This window comes from Elaeis guineensis, chromosome 11, assembly GCF_000442705.2.
Source record: "Elaeis guineensis isolate ETL-2024a chromosome 11, EG11, whole genome shotgun sequence".
Taxonomy (NCBI): Eukaryota; Viridiplantae; Streptophyta; class Magnoliopsida; order Arecales; family Arecaceae; genus Elaeis; species Elaeis guineensis.
Window position 1 is genome coordinate 90,937,760 of NC_026003.2, and position 25,312 is coordinate 90,963,071.

A 25,312-nucleotide genomic window follows, 5' to 3' on the forward strand; every position below is an offset into this window, starting at 1 on the left:
AAATCTATCGATCTTAGTAAAAAAGTAGTAGTTCTATACTATTTATGAGATCAAGTTCAGAAAATCTCTGACCAGAGTAAGTGTGAATATTAAAAGAATTTTCATGAGATTTACAAATGAACTCGAGTCGAGTCAATCTAGCATATGACAGATAATGAGATTTGATAAGTTTTTCTTGACCTTCATCTAGTCAGAATTCACGATAGAAGGACTGAATCATATGATAACTGTTGCATAATTTTTTAGAATGTGGAGACTTGAGATCACCAGCAAACCATGTAGAGGTGGCACCAAGGTTTTGCTTGAGAAGGGAGTGCCTCCCTTCTTTCCTTCCTTGGAGGTGGCAGCTAAGGTTTGTTGCCCCTCCTATATGGTGTGCAACCAGAGAGAAAAGAGAGATATGAGGATTTCAAGAGAAAAGAATTTGATTCATTCCTCTTGTAACATGTTACATATATATAGCCTATACAATGGATCAAAATCCAAACCTAAAAAACTTCCTAGACTAACCTAGATGCACTCACCCAAACTCATGTACATCCATAGTCTGATCATACATTCAGCCCTTGAGTTAGTCCCCTTAAGACCCATCAAACTAGACCTTAAAACCCTAGGATCAAAACCTGATCTCAGACCCAAACAGAAATCCTATGCATTTGTTCCCATAGTTCGAGTCGACTCGACTGCACTTGAGTCGGCTCGACCAAATCCTGAGTCAACTCAGATGCCGTACCATTAGTATGCCATGAAATACTGCTCTTTGTCTAGTATCCAAGCCAGCTCTCTCAAAGCTCAAATCGACTCGACCTGATCTGAGTCGACTCCTCCTAGAGCTAAGTCGACTCCTCTGCTAGCAGAAGTCTTTTGCTTGGTTTCTTATTCCATCTTGTGTCCCAAATATCCAGAGCCCTAACCAAGCTCCTCAAAGTCCTTGTCATTGAACCTCAAGCTCGTAGAAACTATGCACTACCTCCACTCTAGGACCACTCCTGTCCTAACCTATGACTGCATCCATTATAGAGAATCTAGAGCCTATCGAACCGACTCCACCTGTGGTCATCTCCAAGGCTATGGGGGCACCACAAAATCCCTACAGTTTCTACCTTGGTGCCTTCAAAGCCTTGACGAACACCACTCTTTATCGAGCTCCGATCCTTTGCATAATCTAGCCAATGAGGAGTGAAGCCAACTGTGCAGACCTCCTCACCACTGCAGTATATCTCAGTCCTGGAGCTATCCGGGAGACTGCCACTGCCTCCCTTATGGATGAAGATCTCGTCCTGCATCCGGACACCTCTCCTGTAGGTCCTATCATTAGTGGCTATGCCCACTGCTGATCCAGCAGCTGTTCCCGCTGCTGCCTCTACGACTCGACCTGTCGCACCACCAGCTACTCTACTTATGACTCTCAACCGTCGTAGCTCCAGTGACTCTACTCGTCGATGCTCTAGTGGCTCTAGTCACCACTGGCCTAATGGCTCTGACTGCCCTACTCCAGTAATATGCTTTGCCACAATATCGAAAAATTCTGGAGTGACTGCAGCTCCACTCCCTTGCTTCTGACCCACCTATGGTCCATGTTGATAGAAACCTCCTCATAGGTCTCTGGGTCATCCCTGCATCCTATCATCATTGTAGTATCTAACCTCGATGCATACACCTCTAGATCCTCTCCTGGTGCCCGCTCACCACTGTCCAAGCATATGGGAGACTCCACCTCCCTCTGCATCTCCTAGCTTAGAGCCCGTGCCATGACCATGATCTTCATCATCAGCTGTGAAGGAACTTCTCTCCGATGCTCCTCCTCCTCTATATGTGGATGTACCTATTCTCGATGCTCCACCTCCCTATGATCCGACAACCCCGCAACAGGCAGATTCGACAAACATATCATCAGCTGTCCAATCTGTAATGATTGAACCTCTAGTTGATCTTCCATGACTGAAGCAATCATCTTGACCTCCTCGGACATAACAATCCCACCATCTGGTGCAGACGACTCCTCAACCTCCTTCATCTCATCATAATCCTATCACCCTTAGAGACATTCAGTTCTCATGAATCACTTCTGAAAATGAAGCTCTTTTCCTCCAAGTATCCAAGTGATACTACGCTCCTCCTGAGATCCGGGATATGATGCACATCTGTCAAGGTCCACACCCTCCCATCATACATCTTCAGTCTGATAAAATCCACTCCTGCTACACCATAAGAGCTTCCATCTCTTAGTATCACTTGCTGCCTCTCACCCACCTGTGTGTAAGAAGCGAACCAGGCCCAGTGAGGTATATAATGATAAGAGCTAGTAGAGTCTAGTACCCATCGATCTGTCTCATCCCTGTGTCTAGCCGACAACATCAGAAGATCATCTGATATATCGCTCTCAACCACTGCACTAGATGACTCTGGTCTGGAACCTTCTCCCTTTACTTTCTTTCTCTGTGGACAATCTCTCTTCATGTGCCCTAGCTACCTGCACATATAGTACCTTACCTCCCTGATACTCCTTGGGGTTTCATTGCCTTGCATCTATCCTTCCCCTTCCTAAACCCTTCACTAGCCACCATAGCATCCTGGGGAACCTCCGTACTACCTCTCACCATCCACTTTCTCTGCTCGTTCGTCCGAAGGACTGACACTATCTCCTCATAGACTAGAGTCTCCTTCCCATACAATAGAGTCATCACCAGCAGATTGTAGCTCCCAGGTAGTGAGCACAGCAACATCAGGGATTTATCCTCCTCCTCCATAGCGACATCCAAATTGAGTAAATCCGTACTCAGCTGGTCGAACCACTGAACATGTCCTAATACATCTCTACCTTCTTCCATCTGAAAGCTATAGAGTTGTTTCTTTAGCATAAGCTTGTTGCATATATTTCTTCTCATGTACAGGGAGTGCAATATTGACCACAATCCTTTGGGTGTCTTCTCTTCCAGTATGCCATATAGCACCGAATCCATCAAACACCACTTGATCAGCGAACAGGTCCTCTTCTGTAAAAAACTCCAAGCCTGATTTATCATCCCCTTTGATTTTTTTTCAAAAGCCAGATCTAGCTCCTGCTGAACCAACAGATTCTCAACCCTTGTCCTCCACATCGAGAAGTCCTTCTTTCTGTCAAACTTCTCAAAGCCGATCTTCAACCCGCTTCTCATGATGTCTCAAACCGCAACTACAAAACAACATAGATCTGTTTGAGGAAAAATACCTTTGATGGGAAAACCTTGCTGATATGAAGATCTTCAACTCCGATCTTCAACTCTTGACATCTCCTATCTTCTCCATGCTCCTCCTAGCTCTGATACCAATTGTTGTGCAATTCTTAGGACATGGAGATTTGAGAACACTAGCAAACCACATACAAAGGAGGTGGCACCAGGATTTTACTTGAGAAGGGAGCGCCTCTCTTCTTTTCTTCCTTGGAGGTGGCGGTTGGGGTTTGCTGCCCCTCCTATATGGCGTGCAACCAGAGAGAAAAAAAAGAGATGAGGGTTTTAAGAGAAAAGGATTTGATTCATTCCTCTTGTAACAGGTTACATATATATAGCCTATACAATGGGTCAAAATCTAAATCTAAAAATTTTTCTAGACTAATCCAAATGCACTCATCCAAACCCATGTACATCCATGGTCTGATCATACATTCACCCCTTGAGTTAGTCCCTTTAAGACCCATCAAACTAGATCTTAAGATTTTAGAATCAAAATCTGATCCCAGACCTAAACAAAAATCCTGTGCATCTTTTCCCACAGTTCGAGTTGGCTCGATCAGAGCTCGAGCTGACTCGACTGCACTCGAATCGGCTCGACAAAATCCTAAGTCAACTTGAATGCCGTGCCACCAGCATGCCATGAAATACTGTCCTTTGTCTGATATCCAAGCCAGCTCTCTCAAAGCACAAGCCAACTCGATCAGATCCGAGTTGACTCCTCCTAGAGCCGAGTCGACTCCTTTGCTGGCAGAAGCCCTTTGCTTGATTTCTTACTCTATATTGTGTCTCAAGTATCCAGAGCCCTAATCAAGCTCCTCAAAGTCCTCATCGCTGAACCTCAAGCCCGTGAAAACTATACACTACCTCCACCCTAGGACCACTCCTATTCTAGCCTATGACCACACCCATCATAGTGAACCTGGAGCCTATCGAACCGACTCCACCTATGATCACCTCCAAGGCTATGGGGCACCATAAAATTTTTACAATGACTATACTTAGGAGTTCATTCTTTTGTTCTGCTGGATTGCCACTACATGCTGCTAGGCATCGCTAGTGGATTGTGAGAACTGACTAGATTATTTTTGGATCAACGATCCTTGTTGGGGTGAGTTGAAACCATTCCAGTCTATCGAAAAGAGTTTTGATGATATTATAATGAAGATCACGGTATGTCTCACTACTAGACAAAATAAAATCTGAAGGGACTGAAAAAAAAATAGATAGTTCAAAGTATATATTTTTAAAATTTTATAGCAAAATAATAAAAGATTAAGCACTTTAATCTTCTAAACATACCTTAGATCAGATATAAACTACCATTAAGAATCTGTGACATAAAAAATTTATAAATAAAATATAATATAAATAAAAAATTACATCGATTATATCGATGTCCTGAATCTGATCTAACTTTTAGATCATATTGGTTGAGTTCAGAACTCATCATCTTTTTACAAATCGATGATATCCACTGCTGGTAGGTATAGTACGAAGCTCTCACTGATACTTAGCAACTGCACAAATCATTCGGCTTCTACAGATCATCCACTCAAAGCCCTAATCGGATCTTCCTTTACAGGAGTGCTAGCTTGCGTCGAAAGCTCTAGATGACTGATCTAAGCTCTTTTCTTTGGATCTCCCAGACTTATCTGGATCAGAAGATGAAGCTTTACAAGGAGGTGGTGGTGTGAAAGATTGGACTGTTGGGAATAGTATCCCAAAGTCAATCATCAGCCTGTTGACGGTTGTGCTCATTTTTATATTTGTACATGAATTATGAATTAATAAAAATTATTTTGATATTTTTCATCACAAAATATTTCATCTTCTAATGAACTCTTATGTTGTGGTGAAGTTCTTAGGACTATTTAGACTCGACAAAGGAGGATTTGTCGTTTAGTCCTTAAATCTGTTCGCGACCAAATGATACGTTATTACCAAGGACAACAACGTTTATCAAGCATAGATCATTGTGTGCCATATAGGTTGATTATCCTCTTAATCAATGAGTATGGAGACACTGGTATGGCATACAGGTGAGATGTAAGGGTACATCTACACTGAACGTGACCGACTCCGGAGCTATTTCTGCTGTCAAGATTTGTTCTGATGGAATATGGGTATAAATATCCCTCCGATCTGAGACCGCCATGATGACTTGCAAGCAACTCACTGCACTTAGGCACTGGACTACCTGAATTTCTAATTCAGTGACGGAAAGCTGCTGGGTATAGTCAAGTACTTGACTTGTCGGTGCGTGTGTCAAGATAGGATTGACCACTCCAGTTCAGGAGCTGTGTACAGTCGTGTTTCAATTTAGCAAAATCTTGATCAAGGTAGTCTTTGTGAGGAGTCACAGGACTATTTGAGTTGAGCACGATTCGGATGATCTAATCAGGGTTGACAGTTTAACCCTGAGTCGTCCTAAACACAGAGGTCAAAAGGATGAATTATACAGTAACCATATTCACGTAGGTTTTGAGTGTTACAATTGTGACTATTCGACCTATCCGATCATCAGGTACAATTGCTAGATGGTCACTTCGATTAGTACAGGAATTGATTCCTGTGCTACCGGCTTAGGTTCGAACCTGTGGGGTCACACACATTAGAGGTTCCTATCTGATCTGATGGCTGATGAAGAGTCTTAATGCTCGTAGACTATGAATCCTACGTGTCTGAGACTCTGTGATCGAGAATCAAAATTCTCTGATCACGAGTTCCACACATTATGGGTACCGGGGTCAAGAGTCCCACTGGTTGGGACTTTTCGATCAGGGTTACATATCGATGAATTCTGATGCCTGATTGTCCATCGGATTTGGACTCAGTATTTATGAGAGGTTTAATTAGTGATTTGATCACTAATTAATTCAATTTAATTGAGTAATTATTTTTGGATCAAGTCCAATTAAATTAGATTCAGTTAGGTTTGACCCGATTAGGTTAAGAGTTGACCTAATCGTCGAGATGGTTTGATCCCTGATTTGATCAGGGGTTGGACTTAGTCAATTTTTATTTGATTAAGATTTTATTGAGCTTAATTAAGCCTAATTAAGTTAGATTTAAATTAGTCTAATTGGACCTAACTTATTTGGTTCAATTAGGTTGGTTTAAATAATTAAACCACCTTGACCCAATCTCCATGTGCCACCTCATTTCCATTACACCCATTTGAATTCATGAGAAGGAACTTCTCATAAATTTTTTTCTCACACCAAGCCCTCTCCATGCCCCACTTTAATGTGCCAAATAAATGGATAAGGATGATTGATTGGCCATTCAAATTCAAAATAAAGTTTGAATTTGAATGGGCAATCAATCTTTGCACCTTATCCCTTTTTTTATGCTCCATTTATTACATGAGAAAAGATTTCTCATGAAATCACTCCATGCACAATTTAAGCCACGCCTCACGCCTTTAGTGGATAAGAGATGAGTTGGTGTCCATTTGAATTCAAAATTTGATTTGAATGCAAATGTGCAATTACTCATCTTTATCCTTTCTTTTGGATAAGACGTTTGACGTTGTTATAAAAGGAGGAGAAAAGTGGGGCATGCAAGAAGAAGATTTTTGAAGAAAAATTTTGGAGCGTGAGAAGTCTTGTGCATGAGAAGGAAGTCCATATCCTTCCAAGAGAAAAAGAAAGAAAAGAAAGACAAGTGGGTGCAAGGTTTTCGGTGAGTTTCTTAGAGTTTTAGCCTAGGGTTCGGGAAGTGAGAAAGTGAGCTACGAGTGTCGTGAGCCCACAAAATCTCAGAAAGATCTTCAACATCCTCTCAAGCACGTCTGTTGATGATCTGAAGTATCCAAAGAATCGACAGACATCGATCGAAGGAGTTCGATCAGAATCGACCGTCAAAAGGGCTCTACAACGAGCTAGCACTCGTGAGGAGTCGATCAGATCGGAAGCTTCGTGTGGATGATCCATAGAGGCCAGACACGCTGTGTGGCTACGTTGCGACGATCAGACTCTTCCGACGGTGATTAGATTGCGGTAATCTACTACCCGCACTAAGGTATTGTGTTCTGAACACATTACAGTAAAGTATTTACTATTCGAATTTAAATTTCAAATTTAAATATATGCATGCTATATATCATATTTAGATCCTAGTGTAGGATAAATTCATATTAATTAATTAGATTAATTAATATTTTTCTACTGTAAAATCATAATTTTGAAAAGGTTTTAAAATTACTATTTTACCCCTGCACTGAATTTCGCTTCATGGACAAGACTCACTCTTGTATTTTTTTCATAAAATCTAGAGTTGAAACCCTAAAACCCACAGCTCACGTTCGAGAGGAAGAACACTTCCTTTGTTTCTCACACACAGAAGCCCAACCCACTCTCAACTTTTTACATCCCCACACTCAGGTTTCTCATGTCAAAAATCACTCTTCATCTCACATAAAATTGATCTCCTTTTAAGGTTGGCATCCCATGGAAGATAAGGATAAGAAAGAGGTAGTTTCGGTTCAAATTCAAGCGTTGGTTGATCCTTATCACCAATTCAAATCAAATTTGAATTAAATTTTGAACCAAACTTTATCTTCATCTTATGAACTCAAAGAGGGGTTGAGCAACATCAGAATAGTGTAAAAAATCTCACACAAAAATACTTTATATGTGGAGAAAGGTGGTGGCGTGAAGAGGAGAGTCCAACTCAATTTGAACTCTAGGTTTTCATTCAAATCCATTTGAACTCAAATTTAAACCAACCAATTTTTAATTCAAAAAAAATCAGATGAGAACATGAAAAAAGCTTTTAGGCATAAGAAAAATTATGTAAAAATATTTCTCATATGAAGAATAAGAGGACGCAGAGAAAGGAGGTGCAAGGGATTCGAATTTGAATTATTTTCTCATCCAATTAGATTCTTAACCCAACCAAATTAGGTTAAATCCAATTAGATCACTAAACTTAATCTAATTAGATAGCAAATAGCTTTGATTAAATTATAATCAAATTAAAAATTAATTGAGCTCAAGTCCTGATCTTATCAAGAATCGAACACTTTTAGCGATTAGGTCATCTCATAATCTAATTGAGTCAAACTAAATTGAATCTAATTCAATTAAATTTGATCCAAAACTCAATGCTCAATCAAATTAAATTAATTAGTAATGTAATTACTAATCAATCCTCCTATAATTCACTAACAATTAGCAAATTGATTTATTGTAACTTTTGTATAGGGTTAATCATCAATCAAATTGACTGTTTTACCCCAGAATGATTCTTAATCGTTGATCAGCTATATGATCAGTCAAAAACTTTTTTTGAGTATGACCCCATAGGCTCGAACCTAAGCCGGTAGTATAAGAATGATCTTCCTATACCAATCAAAGTGAGCATCTAGTAATGATACCCGACGTCCGGATAAGTCAAAAGATTGCAAAGCATCATTCAAGAATCTATTGGCATATGGTTATCGTATAATTTATCCCTTTGATCCAAATGCTTAAGATAACCTAGGGTTTAACTATCAACCTTGATATGGTCATCCATATTGAATTTTAATTTTTAAAATCCATCACATGGATTACTCTGGCCAAAATTTTACTGAATTAAAACACACTGATATATTAACTCCTACTTATTCGGAGGGGTCAATTCCATCTTGACTCACACACCGACTTCACAAGTACTTGACTGTGCCCAAAAATCTTTCATCACTAAATTAAAAATTCAGATAGTCCGGTACTAAAGCACATTGAATTGCTTGTAAGTACCATAGTGATCTTAGATTGAAGGAACACTTATATCCATATCCTTCATGAGCTACTCTTGACAGCAGAGTGCTCAGCAATTGATCACATTCAGTGAGATATACTCCTATGTCTCACTTGCATGCCATGCCAGTATCTCCAGACTCCTTGGTTAAGAGGACAACCAACATATATGGCACACAACGACCTATACTTGATATAGCTATCATCCTAATAATAGTATATCATTTGGTCATGAACTTAAGGTTTAAGGACTAAACGATATATCCTCCTATATCGAATCAAATAGTCCTAAAGACTTCATCATATAACAGGAGTTCAAAATAAGATGTACACAGTGATGAAAAAATCAAATAATATTTATTAATTTATCAATTTATATATAATTATAATAATAAGCTCAACCATCAATAGACTGACGATTGACTTTGGGATATAATTTCTAATAACTTCTACTTGGAAAGCCAATCGGTACAGTATCATATATCTATCTTTGATTTGCAGTCTTCGAACTCCTTGACAATTAGGGCTTTAGTAAATGGGTCAGTCAGGTTCTCCTTTTCATCGATTTTTTGAAGCTCGACGTCACCTTGATCCACGATCTCCAAGATCAGGTGATAGCGGTACAGAATATACTTGGTCTGCTGATGTGACTTCAATTTTTTTGCTTGAGTAATGGCGTTAGTGCTGTCGCAGTACAATAAGATAGGGCCATCAAGAGAGGATGCCACTCTGAGCTCATTGATGAACTTTCGTAACCACACAGCTTTTTTTGCAGCATCGGATGCAGTGATATATTCCGCCTCACAAGTAGAGTCAGCCATAGTGTGCTGCTTGAAACTTTTTAGCAGATTGCTCCACCATTCAGGGTATAAATATATCCCGACACGCTCTTACTATCGTCATGATCTGACTGAAAATTGGAGTCTGTAAACCCCACAAGTTTTAAGTCAAATTTTTCATAGATAAGCCACTGATCCTTAGTATTTCTCAAATACTTAAGGATGGTCTTTACGATCTTTCAGTGATTCTCATCTGGATCAGACTAGAATCTGCTCACTACTCCTAGTGAGCATGCTACGTCCGATCGCGTACATATCATGGCGTACATAATAGATCCCACTATCGAAGCATATGAAATTCTACTCATACGCTCTCTCTCTTGAGGAGTTGTCGGACAATCACTCTTCGAGAGAAGAATTTTTTGGTCCATCGGAAGATAGTCTTTTTTAAAATTCTTCATGCTAAACCTTTTCAGCACAGTATCAATGTACGTCGACTAGGATAATCCAAGTAACTTTTTAGATCTATCTCTATAGATCTTCATCCCAAAGATGAAGGATGCTTCTTCCAAGTCTTTCATGGAGAACTGTGATGACAACCAAATTTGTATTCCCTGTAATGTAGAGATGTCATTTTCAATTAAGAGAATATCATCGACATACAAAATAAGAAATACTATCACAGAGTTATTAACCCACTTATATATACAGGGTTCCTTTCCATTCTTAATGAAGCCATACATTCTGATCACTTTATCAAAACACATGTTCTAACTCCGAGATGCTTGGTTAAGTCTATAGATGGATCTCCGAAATTTGTACATCTTAGACTCATCTATGGATATGAAACTTTCAGGTTATATCATATACACCTTTTCTTCTAGCTCTCCATTTAGAGGACTGTTTTCACATCCATTTGCTAGCTTTTATAGTCCAAATGTGTTGCTATCACAAGCATGATCTGAATAGACTTGAGCATTGCCACAAGAAAAAATATCTCGTCATAGTCAATAGCATAACTCTTATAGTAATCTTCGGTAACCAGATGAGCTTTATAGGTCTCCACCTTTCTATCTGCACCCCTCTTCCTTTTGAAGATCCACTTATACTTTATGAATTTTATCCCTTCATGTGGGTTAATCAATATCCATACATTGTTGACTTTTATGGACTCCATTTCAGATTTCATGGCTTCCAGCCACTTATCGGAGTCAGACCTCTGCATTGCATCCATATAGATGATCGAATTCTCATTGTTCTCATTGAGTTCAACTGGATCTCCGTACTAGACAAAAAAAATCATAATATCTATCCGGTTGATGCGGTACTCTACTAGATCTCCTTAAGAATGTTTCTACAATAGGTTTCAGATTTGATCTAATTAAGTCTGACTCTATAGGTTTACTAGATTGTGTCGGTTTTTTTACCAATCGAACTTCATCAAGTTTAATCTTTGAGATATTAGTTCTTTCACCAAAGAACTTCTTATCTAAAAAGACTGCCCTATTGCTGACGAACACTTTCTGTTCATCAGTAAGGTAGAAGTAATATCCCTTGATCTCTTTTGGGTATCCTATAAATAGATACTTATTAGACTTAGGTCCAAGCTTGTCGGTTTTCAAATGTTTGACATAAGTTGGACATCTCCAAATCCTAAGATAAGAGAGTGCTGGCTTACGCCCTATCCACATCTCATGTGGTATTTTACTTACAAACTTACTTAAAATTTTATTTAAAATATAACAAGCTGACTCGAGTGCATATCCCCAAAAGAAGATCGACAGATTTATAAAGTCCATCATAGATCGAACCATATCTAATAGGTTCAATTTCTCCTTTTTGATACATCATTATGCTGTGGTGTTCCAAAGAGATCTATTGTGAGAGAATCTCATTCTTTTTTAAGGATGTCAGAAACTCACTGGAGAGGTATTCTCCTTCTCGATTGGACTGAAGAGCTTTAATACTCTTTCCAGTTTGTTTCTCTACTTCATTACAGAATCATTTGAACATTTCGACTAATTCTGACTTATGTGTCATTAAGTAGACGTGCTCATATCTCGATAGGTCATCTGTAAATATAATAAAATAATAATATCCATCTCTGGCACTAGTGTTCATCGGTCTACATACATCAGTATGTATCTGACCTAGAACTTCACTGACTTGCTCATCTTTTCTAATAAAAGGTGACTTGATCATTTTTTCAAGAAAATAGGACTCACAGGTTGGGAGTGATTCACAATCACTGACTTCGAGGATTTTCTCTTGTGTCAACCTGTTTATTTTATTTTTGTTAACATGAACTAACCTACAATGCTAAAGGTAGATATCGGAGACATCACTAATTTTAGGACGTTTGCTGGATGTGTATATTATACTAACAGATTGTGACAATATGCAAATACCATTATTCAGCTATCCATTCATCACATTAACACCATTCATAATGGTATTAAAATTATTTTTTATTAAAATTTCATAACCGTACATGGCCAAAAGACTTACAAAAATAATATTCAATAAAAAAGAAGGATAAAAGTGACATTCATTTAGAACAATTATATTAGACTTGAATACAAGCTTAATAGTCTCTAATGCTAGAACTGAAACTGGTCTTCCATCTCCAACATTAAGAAATCTTTCATCTTCTTCAAATCTCCTACTGATCTGCAAATCCTGTTATGAATTACAAATATTAAAAAGACTTTCGGTATCTAATACCCAGGTAGTAGAATCACAAATTGAGAAATCACAAAGTGTTATCATATAATTACCTTGTCCAGCAACAACTTGCTTCTTTTTTGGCCTGTTTGGATCCAGGGAGGCAATGTATTGAGGATAATTTCTCTTCCAGTACCCCTGCTTCTTACAGTAGAAGCATTTTGCCTAACTCTGGTCGGACTTGAATTTCTTAGTCTGACAGGGTTTGGGTGCCCCAGCACTTTGCACCCTTTTTTTGTTCTTTTTGTTCTTCTTTCCTTGCTTAAAGGGTCAACGTCCAGAAGAAGACCCTCCAACAACATTCACCGACTCTCTATGGAGCTCGTGATCCCTTAAAGTTCTGCAGCACCTTAGCAAACCGTGGTAGTTGACTGCAGGCTTTGTCATTCAAAAATGAGTAAGAAAAGGAAGGTAGGACTTGGACAGAGAGTTCAGAATAGCATCTTTCTCCAACTGCTCATGCAGGAGAAAGTCGAGCTTGCTTAGGCACTCAATCATCTCGATCATGTACAATACATGATCAGTGACTGATGCTTCTTTCCTCATTCGAGCGTTGAAGATGGTACAACTAGTCTTGTACCTCTCAACATCATCGGGTGTGTCAAAGGACTCGTTCAATATTTGCAATATGTTCTGTGGCAGAATATTCTCGAAATGATGGCTGAACTCATCATTCATTGCCGCCAGCATAATACAACAAACCGTAGTTTGATCGTTGAGCCACTTCTGATAAATATCTCTGACTGTGCTACATGCGTTCAGAGCTGACTCCTCGGGTGTCAGATTTATCAACACATACAAGATCCGTTCGTGCTCCAGAATAATTTTGAGCTTTCGATACTAGCTATCAAAATTTAGTCCCATTAGTTTATCACTATCTAATAGTGATCGTAGCGATAAGGTGGTGGCCATAACTGCAAAAAAAAAAATCAGAACCTAATTAGTATATGAATTGATTAAGTCTAAAGATATGAATTTTAGTCTAAAGGTTCTTTCACTATTTTATTCAAATTAATAGCCTCTACCTTCAATTCGAAAAATTACACTAATTTCTTAGTGGGTACTAGAATCCACATGGACTACAGATGGGTCCGAGTGTAGCTCGGCCAACCCTTGTGCATCTATGGATAGATTCTTAACCAATTGTTTCACCAAATAATTTTTAGTATTCAATTTTACCCCGACACCTCTTCAGCAGGCATGTGGTGCCTCCATTGAAAGTTCTGGTTAGGTCCAACCATTAACATGTCAAAATTTAGTGCATCTAACAAATAAGTGACCAGGTCTGAATGTGACTCGACCAACCTGACCATCATCAGAAAAATACAACTAAATCAACATATTATGAATGATAATTCTGACAGCCAGATGAGCACCAAGCGTATGGCACATCTAATGATCATCTAAACTGTTGGACTCATTATCACTTAACTTAATAGGAGGCTATGATCTAGTTATCACCATAACTATTTTATTTTTAGAGACCTAACAATTTTAGAAGATTTAATTAGTTGAATTGAGAGAAGAGAAAAGACTTGATCAGTTAATCTTAATCCTCCCACTGACTTCACCAAGTCAGATTAAAAAAGATAAGGCAAAAGCTGGTCCAGCCAATCAGTCATAAATCCTCCCACTTATTTTACCAAATCATGAAGAAAACTCAAGACAAGTTGAATTAGGAGCACCTAAATCAGTCATACTGATTTTCTAGTTAGCATGGGTCAACTCCAATCATTAAGTGATCTAACCAAAATATGATTTACCATGTTTGTCAGGTAAGTGAGATCGGTGAAAGAGATATGTCATTAACTCGACATAGACTCAATCTATGCGAGTAGCTCTCAATTAATGACCACCGATCAAAGTTGCCATACTTATCTTAGACACCAACTGGTTAGTCATTTTCAATTTGATCAACTTAAAGACTTGGATTCGACTATGGAGCTACGATCAAAGTCTATATTGGTATAATCAATGACATGGACTTGACCAACTATAACTATTAAAATTGATCAAGAGAAAAAATTGATCCAATCAGAATTAACTTTTAATTAAATTTGATCAATTACTAACATGATCCATTATCAATGATTTCTAACCTTAGATCTAATTTAGTTAAATAAACTTAATTCGAGCTAACCCATTAACCTATAAATTATAAAATTAATGCCTTAGATCTTTGATTTTCAAATCTAGATCATTTTATTCTCAATTAAGTTTTGGACTGACATGGGTTCGGATTCAATGTTTGAAAATAGTTTTTAATTTTATAAAATATTTTTTATAATCAATCATCTAATGATCAAGACACTAACTTCAGATCTAATATATATTATTTTAAATCTAAAATAAAATTTTAAAATTTTTTTTATTATTCATCATCATAGAAAAGATCGCGTTGCACCCCTACATGCCATAGGAGATCCCATCGAATAGGTAAATATGATTGTGAAATCCTGATTTCTCCTATGATCGGACGACTATGAGGATCTATCCAATCAGATTACTATACTACTCAGATTCAAAATTAATTATTTAGATCTAATCTAAATAATTAAAATTAGATTATATACAAAAAGTTTATGTCATAAGAACCTGCCTCTGAAGAAAAAATGGATAGTTCAAAGCATGTATTTTTAAAATTTTATAACAAAATAATAAAAGATTAAATATTTTAATCTTTTAAACATACCTTAGATCAGATCTAGACTACTATTAAGGATCTATGATATAAAAAATTTATATATAAAATATGATATAAAATAAAAAACTACATCGATCACATCGATGTCCTGAATCTGATCTAACCTTTAGATCATGTTGACTGAGTTTAAAACTCATCATCTTTTTATGGATCGATGATCTCTACTATTGGTAGGTGGGGTACGAAGCTCTCACTGATGTCTAGCAGCTGCACAGATCGTCTGGCCTCTACAGATCATCCACTCAAAGCTCTGATCGGATCTTTCTTCATAGGAGTACTAGCTCGCATCGAAGGCTCTGGATGGCTGATCTAAGCTCCTTTCTTTAGATCTCCCAGTCTCTTCTAGATCAGAAGATAAAGCTTTGCAAAGAGGTGGTGGTGTAGAAGATTGGACAAGGCACACTCTTGTATTTTCTTCTCATAAAACTTAGAGTTGAAACCCTAGAATCCATAGCTCACGCTCGAGAGGAAGAACACTTCCTCCGTTTCTCATGCATGGAAGCCCAACCCACTCTCAACTTTTCATGTCCGCACTCTCAAATTTTTTCCACCAAAAATCACTCTTCACCTCATATAAAATCGATCCCCTTTTAAGGTTGGTGTCCCATGGAGATAAGGATAAGAAAGAGGTAGTTTTAGTTCAAATTTAATGTTAGTTGATCCTTCACCAATTCAAATCAAATTTGAATTAAATTTTGAATCAAATTATATCCTCATCTTATAAACTCAAAGAGAGGTCGACCAACATTAGAATGGTGTAAAAAATCTCATGCAAAATACTTTATGCATGGAGAAAGGTGGTGGCATGAAGAGGAGAGTCCAAATTGATTTGGACTCTAGATTTTCATTCAAATTCAAACCCATTTGAACTCAAATTTAAATCAATCAATTTTTAATTCAAAAAAAATTAGATGAAGATGTAGAAAAAACTTTTAGATATAAAAAAAATTATATAAAAATATTTCTCACGTGAAGAATAAGAGGGCACAGAGAAAGGAGGTGCAAGAGATTCGAATTCAAATTATTTTCACATCCAATTAGATTTTTAATCCAATCAAATTAGGTTAAATCCAATTGGATCACTAAACTTAATCTAATTAGATAGTAAATAGTTTCGATTAAATTCTAATCAAATCAAAAATTAATCGAGCTCAAATCTTGATCATATCAGGAATCGAACACCCTCAGCGATTAGGTCATCTCATAACCTAATCGGATCAAATCAAATTAAATCTAATTCAATTAGATTTGATCTAAAACTCAATACTCAATCAAATTAAGTTAATTAATAATTTAATTACTAATCAATTCTCCTATAATTTATCAACAATTAGTGAATTGATTTATTGCAACTTTTGCATAGGATTAATCATCAATCGAATTGACTGTTTTATCTTAGAACAATTCTTAACCATTGATCAGCCATATGATCAGTCAGAAATTTTTTTCAATGTAACCTTATAGGTTCGAATCTAAATCGATAGTATAAGAACAATCTTTCTATACCAATTAAAGTGACCATCTAGCAATGATACCCAACATCCAGATAGGTCGAAAGAGTGCAAAGCATCATTCAAGAATCTATTAGAATATGATTACTGTATAATTCATCTCTTTGACCTAAATGCTCAAGGTGACCTAGGATTTAACTGTCAACCCTGATATGGTCATCCATATTGTATTTTAATTTTCAAAATCCATTATATGAATTACTCCGGTCAAAGTTTTACTGAATTGAAATACACTGATACATTAACTCCTTATTCGAAGGGATTAATTCCATCTTGACTCATACACTGACTTCGCAAATACTTAATTGTATTTAAAAATCTTTCATCACTAAATTAAAAATTCAGATAGTCCAGCACCAAAGCACAGTGAGTTGCTTGCAAATTATCGTGGTGATCTCAGATCGGAGGGATACTTATACCCATATTCTTTGTGAGCTACTTTTGACAGCAGAGTGCTCAATAATTGGACACGTTTAGTGAGATATACTCCTACGTCTCACTTATATGCCATATCAGTGTCTCCACACTCCTTGGTTAAGAAGACAACCAACATACATGGCACACAACGACCTATACTTGATATAGCTATCATCCTAATAATAGTATATCATTTGATCGTGAACTTAAGGTTTAAGGACTAAACAATATATTCTCCTATATCGAATCAAATAGTCTTAAGGACTTCATCATATAACAGGAGTTCAAAATAAGATGTACACAGTGATGAAAAAATAAATAATATTTATTAATTCATCAATTTATATACAATTATAATAATAAGCTCAACCGTCAACAAGCTGACAATTGACTTTGAGACATAATTTCCAACAGGATCACACACAAAAAGAGCTTGACCTGATAAATGGTTTGGATCATATTCGAATTATCAATTGGATTGATGGTTTGAATTTAAAAATTACTAATTTGTAAGTGCTACAGATGTAGGAACTAATAATTATTAGCAGAGGGACTTAATTATAAATATTATAATTTAATTAGAGCTGATTAAATTATAGATCAAGTCTTAATTAATTTAAATCAGATTTAATTTAATTAAATTTGACTTAATTTAAGATTAATTAGATTTAATTATCTAAGTTAGACTTGGATGTCAATCCTAATTGGATCAGGTTTGACAGTCTTCTCGAATTAGATTCGAATGGGGCTCAAATTGGATTCGGATTGAACCCAAATTGGATCCAATTGATCTTGACCACCTAAGCCCACTTTATCTAAGCTTATCTCTCTTGATTTGCTGACAAAAGGGAGAGAGGGCACAAGAGTTGCCACCCCCTCTATTTTGGCGTGTGTGAGAAAATAAGAGGAAGCGCAAACTTCCCTTGGTTCTTGATAAGGATAAGTATTGATTAATTTAAATTTGATTTGAGTTAATTAAGGATTAATTTCTTATCTTGTTGGGTGTTGGAGTGGGTGTGGAGTTCTGAATTTTGTGTGACAAAATAAAAGAGGGGAAGTGGGTGTGCGCTAAGCAGTTAGTTACGTGAGATCTTGGCGCCCTCTTTCTTCCTCCTTCATGCCCCTTCCTCTTATTCTCCACATCCTTGTTCTCACTCTAGATCAGATCTGAGAGAGGCTTTAGAGAGGAAAAAGAAAATTAAGAAGGGTTCTTGATATTTTTTGGTGGTTAGGATCAAACTCCAGGATCAAACAACAGGGCTGCTTCAAGTGATATAAGGAAAAAGATCCTGGTCCAAGCTGAAGAACGAAACCTGCAAGGATGCTAGCACACTAGTGGCTTCAAAGTTCTGATTGAGATTATCTCTGTGTGGATACCAGTAGAGGCTAGGTACTTGCGCGGCTCAGATGCGAACCTTGGACATCGGCAGGATCCGAAGCAATCAGGTATGGAGATTCGATCTCCTGTTTATCCTTTTATTTCTTATTTTTAGTTTTCAAATTTTGGTGATGTGTTTGTATCAAGATCTAATGCATGGTTTTTCAGATCCGATCTGGTATATAATTTAAATTAAAAAATTTTAATTTATTTTATTTTTACTGCATACATAAATCTGATTTATGAAAAATTTTAAAATTACACGTACGAAACCACCACACATTCTAACAAACTGATGTAAGAGCAAGAATTTAAATATATAAATAGTATCAAAAACACAACCATCCACAATAGTTAATATCATTCAAAGATAAACTTCAAATATATCCCATAAATACAAATATCTTTAGAAAAAGTTTTATAAACCATGAAGTAGAATAGTTCCATTTAATGAAATAACATCATATGACAATCCTCGATGCTCCAACCATTTTGCAATAAAAATAATGATATTAGTATAATAATTTCAATATATATAAACAAAAATAATAAACTAAGTTTTTAAAACTATATGCCATTCATTTATCTTATCATAATATATGAATTGATATTAATTTATTTGAGTCTTCAATAAAAATAGAATAGCTATTTGACACCACAGAATAATTAAGATCATCAATATATAATAGATGCAATAGTCCCTGAAACAAAATAAAAAATAATTAGTAAAGTACTACAAATAAGTTAAATTTAACAAAAAATATTATATAATATATAAAAAATTATCTTTTTGCTTATATCTTACCTAATCTTGAAGATAAATCATAGCCTCAAAAATATTAGGATCTAATAAACTTTAGAATACATCTATTACTTGTTCCTATGCTAAATGTTGATTTCAATGCTACCGTGATATTGAAATTGTCAAAATATCTCGTACAATTCAAACTAAGATAGGATATATTGGATCATTAGATTTTCATCAACCAAAAATATCAAAGACATCACTTTCAACCTATGGCCATACAGGTTCCTCCACACACACGCACACGCGCGCGCGCACACACACACATATATATATCCAAATCTATTTTAACTTGCTGCTATTGTGCATTTTTCTACATAAATGGTGTAGACCTTCTTTTTTTTCCTTCCATCTCATCAAACCCATTAAAAATGTATCTATTATCTCTTGGTGAACCAATATTTTGACTAAGTACAACGAAAAAGGAATAGAATTTTCTTTCATACTTACTATAAAGCTTTCGAATGATATTATGAATATCACTAATCTTTTTTTTCCATTCAAAGGATAAATCTATGAGTAATAAAATTCTACCGTCTTCATTTTATAGCAAAGATTTAAGCACGAACCCACCCTTAGCACAAGATTATATTGTTACCAATATTTATTAAATTTCTCCTTCGTAGATATAGTCATATAGAGAAAAAATTGATCCTTGGGACTTGTGCACCATTTATATCATTAGATATCACAAAATTTTAAAAAAAGGAGATTTGTAGTTTGGATTTTTGTTAATCATTTATTAGATACATATCAAATATATAAAGATCAAAACATTATAATTTCTTGAAGGCCTCCTTATAATAACAAGTATCTCTAAGCATCATATACATAGAGTTCCATCGTATAAAGATATCAAGTGATAAATCTCTGTATATCTCTAAATTACATTTTTTAACCCTCTTCTCAAACTTTTTTAACTATAGTGGTGAGTTTTAAATAATCTTTATCATTTTTTGGATATTTTCAATTGTCATATTAAATTTTTTTCAGCCTATCTAACACAATTAAATTAATAATATGTGCAGCATATCTCACATGAAAGAATTAGCCATCGTATATAAGTATTCTATGAAGTCTTTCTGTAATTTCTCTTATACAAACATTATTGGCATGATCATTATCTATGGTTAATATAAATAACTAATGACCAATGTTCCAATCAATCACATTTTGATGGAAGCAGATGGTAGACTTTTATGATCTGAAAGGGACTATAAATGCCATTCATTCTTGTTGCCAATTACTTCTAAAGAATTTAATTTATATAACATAATGGAAAACTATATATGAATGTCCTACATTTAGTTTTCGCTTCTTTGCAATTATGGCAGTCCTGATGGCATCTCTGGGTTTAATGAATAGGAACCAAATTAAATATGGCTTCAAATAATGAAAGTTATGGTCCAGTTAGCAAAATCACATTACCATAGTAATAAGGTTTATTGACATAATGCTTCTTGCTTCCATTATAGGCTTGAAGACTTGATTCCTTTTAGATTGTCAGGATACAATATGAGAAGATGCAAGACATTTAATGTTCTAAAAAAAATAATTTTTTTGAAGATGAAGGAGGCCGGGGAAGCAAGTGGCCTTTATTAACTTAAGCTTTTTTTCTTAGAAATTTGGAACTTATTTTGATATAAGCACAATACCTCATCGTATGATGCCTTTGAGGTTGTGTTCCGTAAGTAATGAATTTCCAGGGAACTTGGAAATCTCTTTGTTCAAATTTAACATCCTTCTACATTATTCTATCAGGTTTAAGTTTATTTTTCTTAATTGATTTTTCCACTTTTTCCTTGGCTTTTCATTTCATGTTCTAAAAAATTGCTTCTTTTTATTTTTATTTGAAAGGAGGTTGGCAAAGTAGCTTCCTGGCATTTATTGAAGAGCTAAAGTGTCACGCCCCCAATCCAAAATTGTAAGCCGAAGATCGTGACAACCATCGTATACTCATAAGAAACTCTTCCCCTAAGCATGCAAGACATCTCATCATGATATCATAAACAAATAGCTAAATAAATTTTAATATTTAATAATCAAACCTTAGTTCAGATAACAAAATCAAAACTCAATGTCAAAAAAAAAAAATAAATGTTTGACAAGGTCAACATTAAATAAGATCTTGCATCAATTTTGAGAAAATCCTAAATCAAAAAAAGTAAGCTAACTTCGTCTCAACCGCACTCCCAATAGAAATTCTGTATCACGCTAATTTTCTGAACCTGTAAAAAAATAAAAAACTCAGTATGAGCTAAATAACCCAGTAAACAATATATACCTTTAATTAAATAAATCAAGCAATAATAATAAACATATGAGTTTAAGAATTTATAATTTAATTTATCGCACTATCAAATATTTATATATCAATTTTCAATTCATCACAAACTCAACTTATGTTTGTCATCTCAAAATCATCAAATTTCTCAAGTTCTTATCAATCATGAACTATAATCATATTTTTTCTGTAGTAGGATCATGACACTGGATATCTTCTTGTGGTGAGCTATAAATCATCTGACAGCAAGGTCCTTCAGAATCGCTTGTCTCACTAGCGGTTTATCACTGGTCTCGCTGGCGGTTTGTCGCTGGTCTCGCTGGCGACATAAATTCTCAGAATAAATTAATTATCAATGTATTAACCTCCATTGGCGGGGTCCTTTACATAGTGAGATTATCAAATCATATCATCTTTCAATTTCATATATTATTTTAATAATAATATAAATAAATGATATTCAAATCAATCAATCGTATCATTCTTTATGATTATACGTCATCATAATTAATTTCAAAAAAATATCTTCAATCATATGCATATCATGAATTAATATGATTCAAAATTTATCAATTTATATATAATTCGTCCGATAAATTTATTAAAGGTAAAACACTACTTACCTCAAAAGTAATCCAAACTACAGATCCTATTAATTCTGAAAATTCTCCTCTAAACCTGGCATATCAAAATATCATATTTTGATCAAAATTTTATCATAATTAAAATAAAATTTTTAAAATTCAATGTCCCCACATGGATTGACTAGGTGGTAGCATCCAAGATTTTTTGATTAATCAATCTAAGCTATTAAAGAAAATCTCTTATATACATTTATATACATATATATATATATATATATATATATATATATATTTTTTTTTTTTTTCTTTTTCTTCTTCTTCCTCCTTAGGTTAACAAAAACAGGGGATCTCCTTTCCCCTTTTGATCTTCCCCCACCCCCCTGGATGATGGCTAGAAACAACGATCAGGGTCCGGGTCCATGGCAGCGAGGCCACGGCTCCACATTCGGGTGCTCGCCAGTGATGGGCAGCATTGGAAAACACACACACATGGATGGCTAAATAGAGGTTTCAAAATCTCAAATTTTTCCAAAAAAAAGAGCTGCGATAAATCGATAGAAATCTTGATTTATAATTAAAAGGAATTGAAGAGAGGATTCTTTGATCCATTACCTTGCTCTTTGTGGTATTTTGGGCCATGAAATCACCGGCAAAAGCTTTCAATCCGAGAAGAAAAAAATGACGAAATGGAAGGAAAATATGGAGAAAGAGGAAGTGGAAGAGGGATTTCTCAATGATTGACGGTCGAGGAAGGGAGGGGACTTCTATTTTATAGAGAACACTCAAGTTTTTTTGGTTCGAATTCGATCTCCTTGTTGGGGTTAGAAGAAGACTCTCAACGGGAGTCTTCTTTCTCCCAACTGATTGTGTTTTTTTTTTTGTGCTTTGAGATTTGTGTTCTTCTATTAGACTAGATTTTAGATTGGGTTTGGACTTGGACTTGGGCTTGGGTTTGGACTTGGGTCATAATATTCTTCCCCCCTAAAAGAAATTTTATCCTCAAAATTTTTCATACCTGTGGTCTCTAAGAGTTGGAGATATTTCTGCTTCATTTCTTCCTCTAGTTCTCAAGTGTCTTCTCTTTCCGAATGATGACTCCACTGTATCTTGATGTAGAAAATTTTACGATGCCTTAGCACTTGTTCTTTACGGTCCATTCTTCATATGATAGATCTTTTCTAGCTCGCAAGGGTTCAAGTTCCACAATGTGACTTGGGTCTGACAGATACTTCTTCAACATGGAAACATGAAAAACATCATGCACTCCAGCAAGTGAAGGTGGTAAGGCAAGTCTATAAGCTACATCACCAATTCTTTCCAAAATCTCGAATAGACCCACATATCTGAGATTCAATTTGCCATGAATGCCAAATCTTGAGATTCCTTTTGAAGGAGATACTTTGAGAAATACATAGTCACCAATTTAAAATTCTAATTTTCATCTTCTGTTATCTGTATAACTTTTCTACCTACTTTGTACTGTTCGAAGTCACTCTTTGATTAATTGAATCTTCTCGACTGCTTGTTGAACAAGTTCGGGATCCAATATTCTTCGTTTGCCAACATCATCTCAGTGAATCGGTGATCGATATCTTCTACCACATAATGCTTCATAAGGTGCCATACCAATGCTAGCTTGATAACTGTTATTATGAGCAAACTCAATCAAAGGTAGATGCTTATCCCATGAACCTTTCATATCTAAAATATAGGTTCTCAACATATCTTCTAAAATCTGAATAATTCTTTTTGACTGGCCATCAATCTGTGGATGAAAGGCTGTACTGAAATTTAATTTTATTTCTAATGCCTTGTGTAAGTTCTTTCAAAACTATAATACAAATCTGATGTCTCGATCCAATACAGTGGTCACTGAAATTTCATGTAGCCTTATAATTTTTTTATATATAATTTTGCTAGTCTTTCCAATATGAATCTAACTCTAATTGGTAGAAAGTGTGTAGACTTTGTCAATTGGTCCACAATCATCCAGGCTGCATCATCATTACTTAGAGTCTTGGGTAGTCCAGTTACAAAATCTATAGTGATATGTTTCCACTTTCTTACCGAAATATCGAGGGGTTGAAGTAGTTCTACAGATCTCTGATGTTTAACTTTAACCCGTTGACACACTAAACATTGAGTCACAAATTGAGCAATCTTTTTCTTCATATTATTCCACCAGTACATTTCTTTTAAGTCTCTATACATCTTAGTACCTACCGGATGGACAATATAACCGGTCTGATGAGCTTCCTGAAGTATTTCTTGTTTGAGTATTGAATAATTGGGTATGCAAATTTTGTTTTCGAATCTCAATGAACCATCATCGTGTATCTTGAATTCGGATTGAACACCAGCTTCTACTAAATCTCTTATTTTCACTAATTGTGGATCACCATTCTGGACAACTTTAATTCTTTACATAAGTACTAGCTAAACCCTCATATTAGCTAATCGTACCGCTGAGTCATATACTCAAATATCTAATTTTAATTTTTTTTATATCCTCTAATATTTGGTGTTGATATGTGATTAAAATAGCCAAACTTCTTATAGATTTTCTACTAAAGGCATCAGCAACAACATTAGCTTTTTCGAGATGATAATGAATTGTTAAATCATAATTCTTCAATAGTTTTAATCACCTTCTCTGTCTCATATTTAATTTCTTCTGCATAAAAATATACTTCAAACTCTTATGATCAGTAAATACTTCATACTGCACACCATATAAATGATGTCTCCAGATTTTTAGGGCAAAAATCACCACTGCTAACTCTAAATTATGTGTCGAATAATTCTGTTCATATGGCTTCAATTGCCTTGAGGTGTAAGCCACTACCTTACCATATTACATCAGTACACCTTTTTAGATGCATCATTATATATTGTGTATCCTTCATTTTCTATTGGTATAGTATGGATAGGGGTTGAAACTAATCGTTGTTTTAACTCCTGAAAATTTTATTCACAATCCTCGATCCACTCAAATTTAATCCTTTTTTAAGTAAGACGAGTCAAAGGTACAGCTATACGAGAGAATCCTTCCACAAGTCATCTGTAATAACCTGTCATTCTCAGAAAACTTTGAATCTTGAAAATATTTGTGGGTCTGTTCCACTGCACCACAGCTTCCACTTTTGTTGGATCTACAAAAATTTCAT

The 25,312-nt window shown here is 35.6% G+C and overlaps 1 protein-coding gene across 2 annotated transcripts in view; it reads right to left on the minus strand.

The window, feature by feature from the left end:
* Window positions 1–21,395: 21,395 nt before the first annotated feature.
* The window catches only part of LOC105033592 (uncharacterized), a 40,294-nt gene continuing 36,377 nt past the window's right edge, over window positions 21,396–25,312 (minus strand). The window contains exon 8 of one of the 2 annotated variants that reach the window (XM_073246081.1): window positions 21,396–21,505. In XM_073246081.1, coding sequence (XP_073102182.1) covers window positions 21,458–21,505 — 48 coding nt within the window. In that variant the 3' untranslated portion in view covers window positions 21,396–21,457. The remainder of the gene's footprint in view (window positions 21,506–25,312) is intronic. The other variant, XM_073246082.1, reaches the window with a different exon arrangement.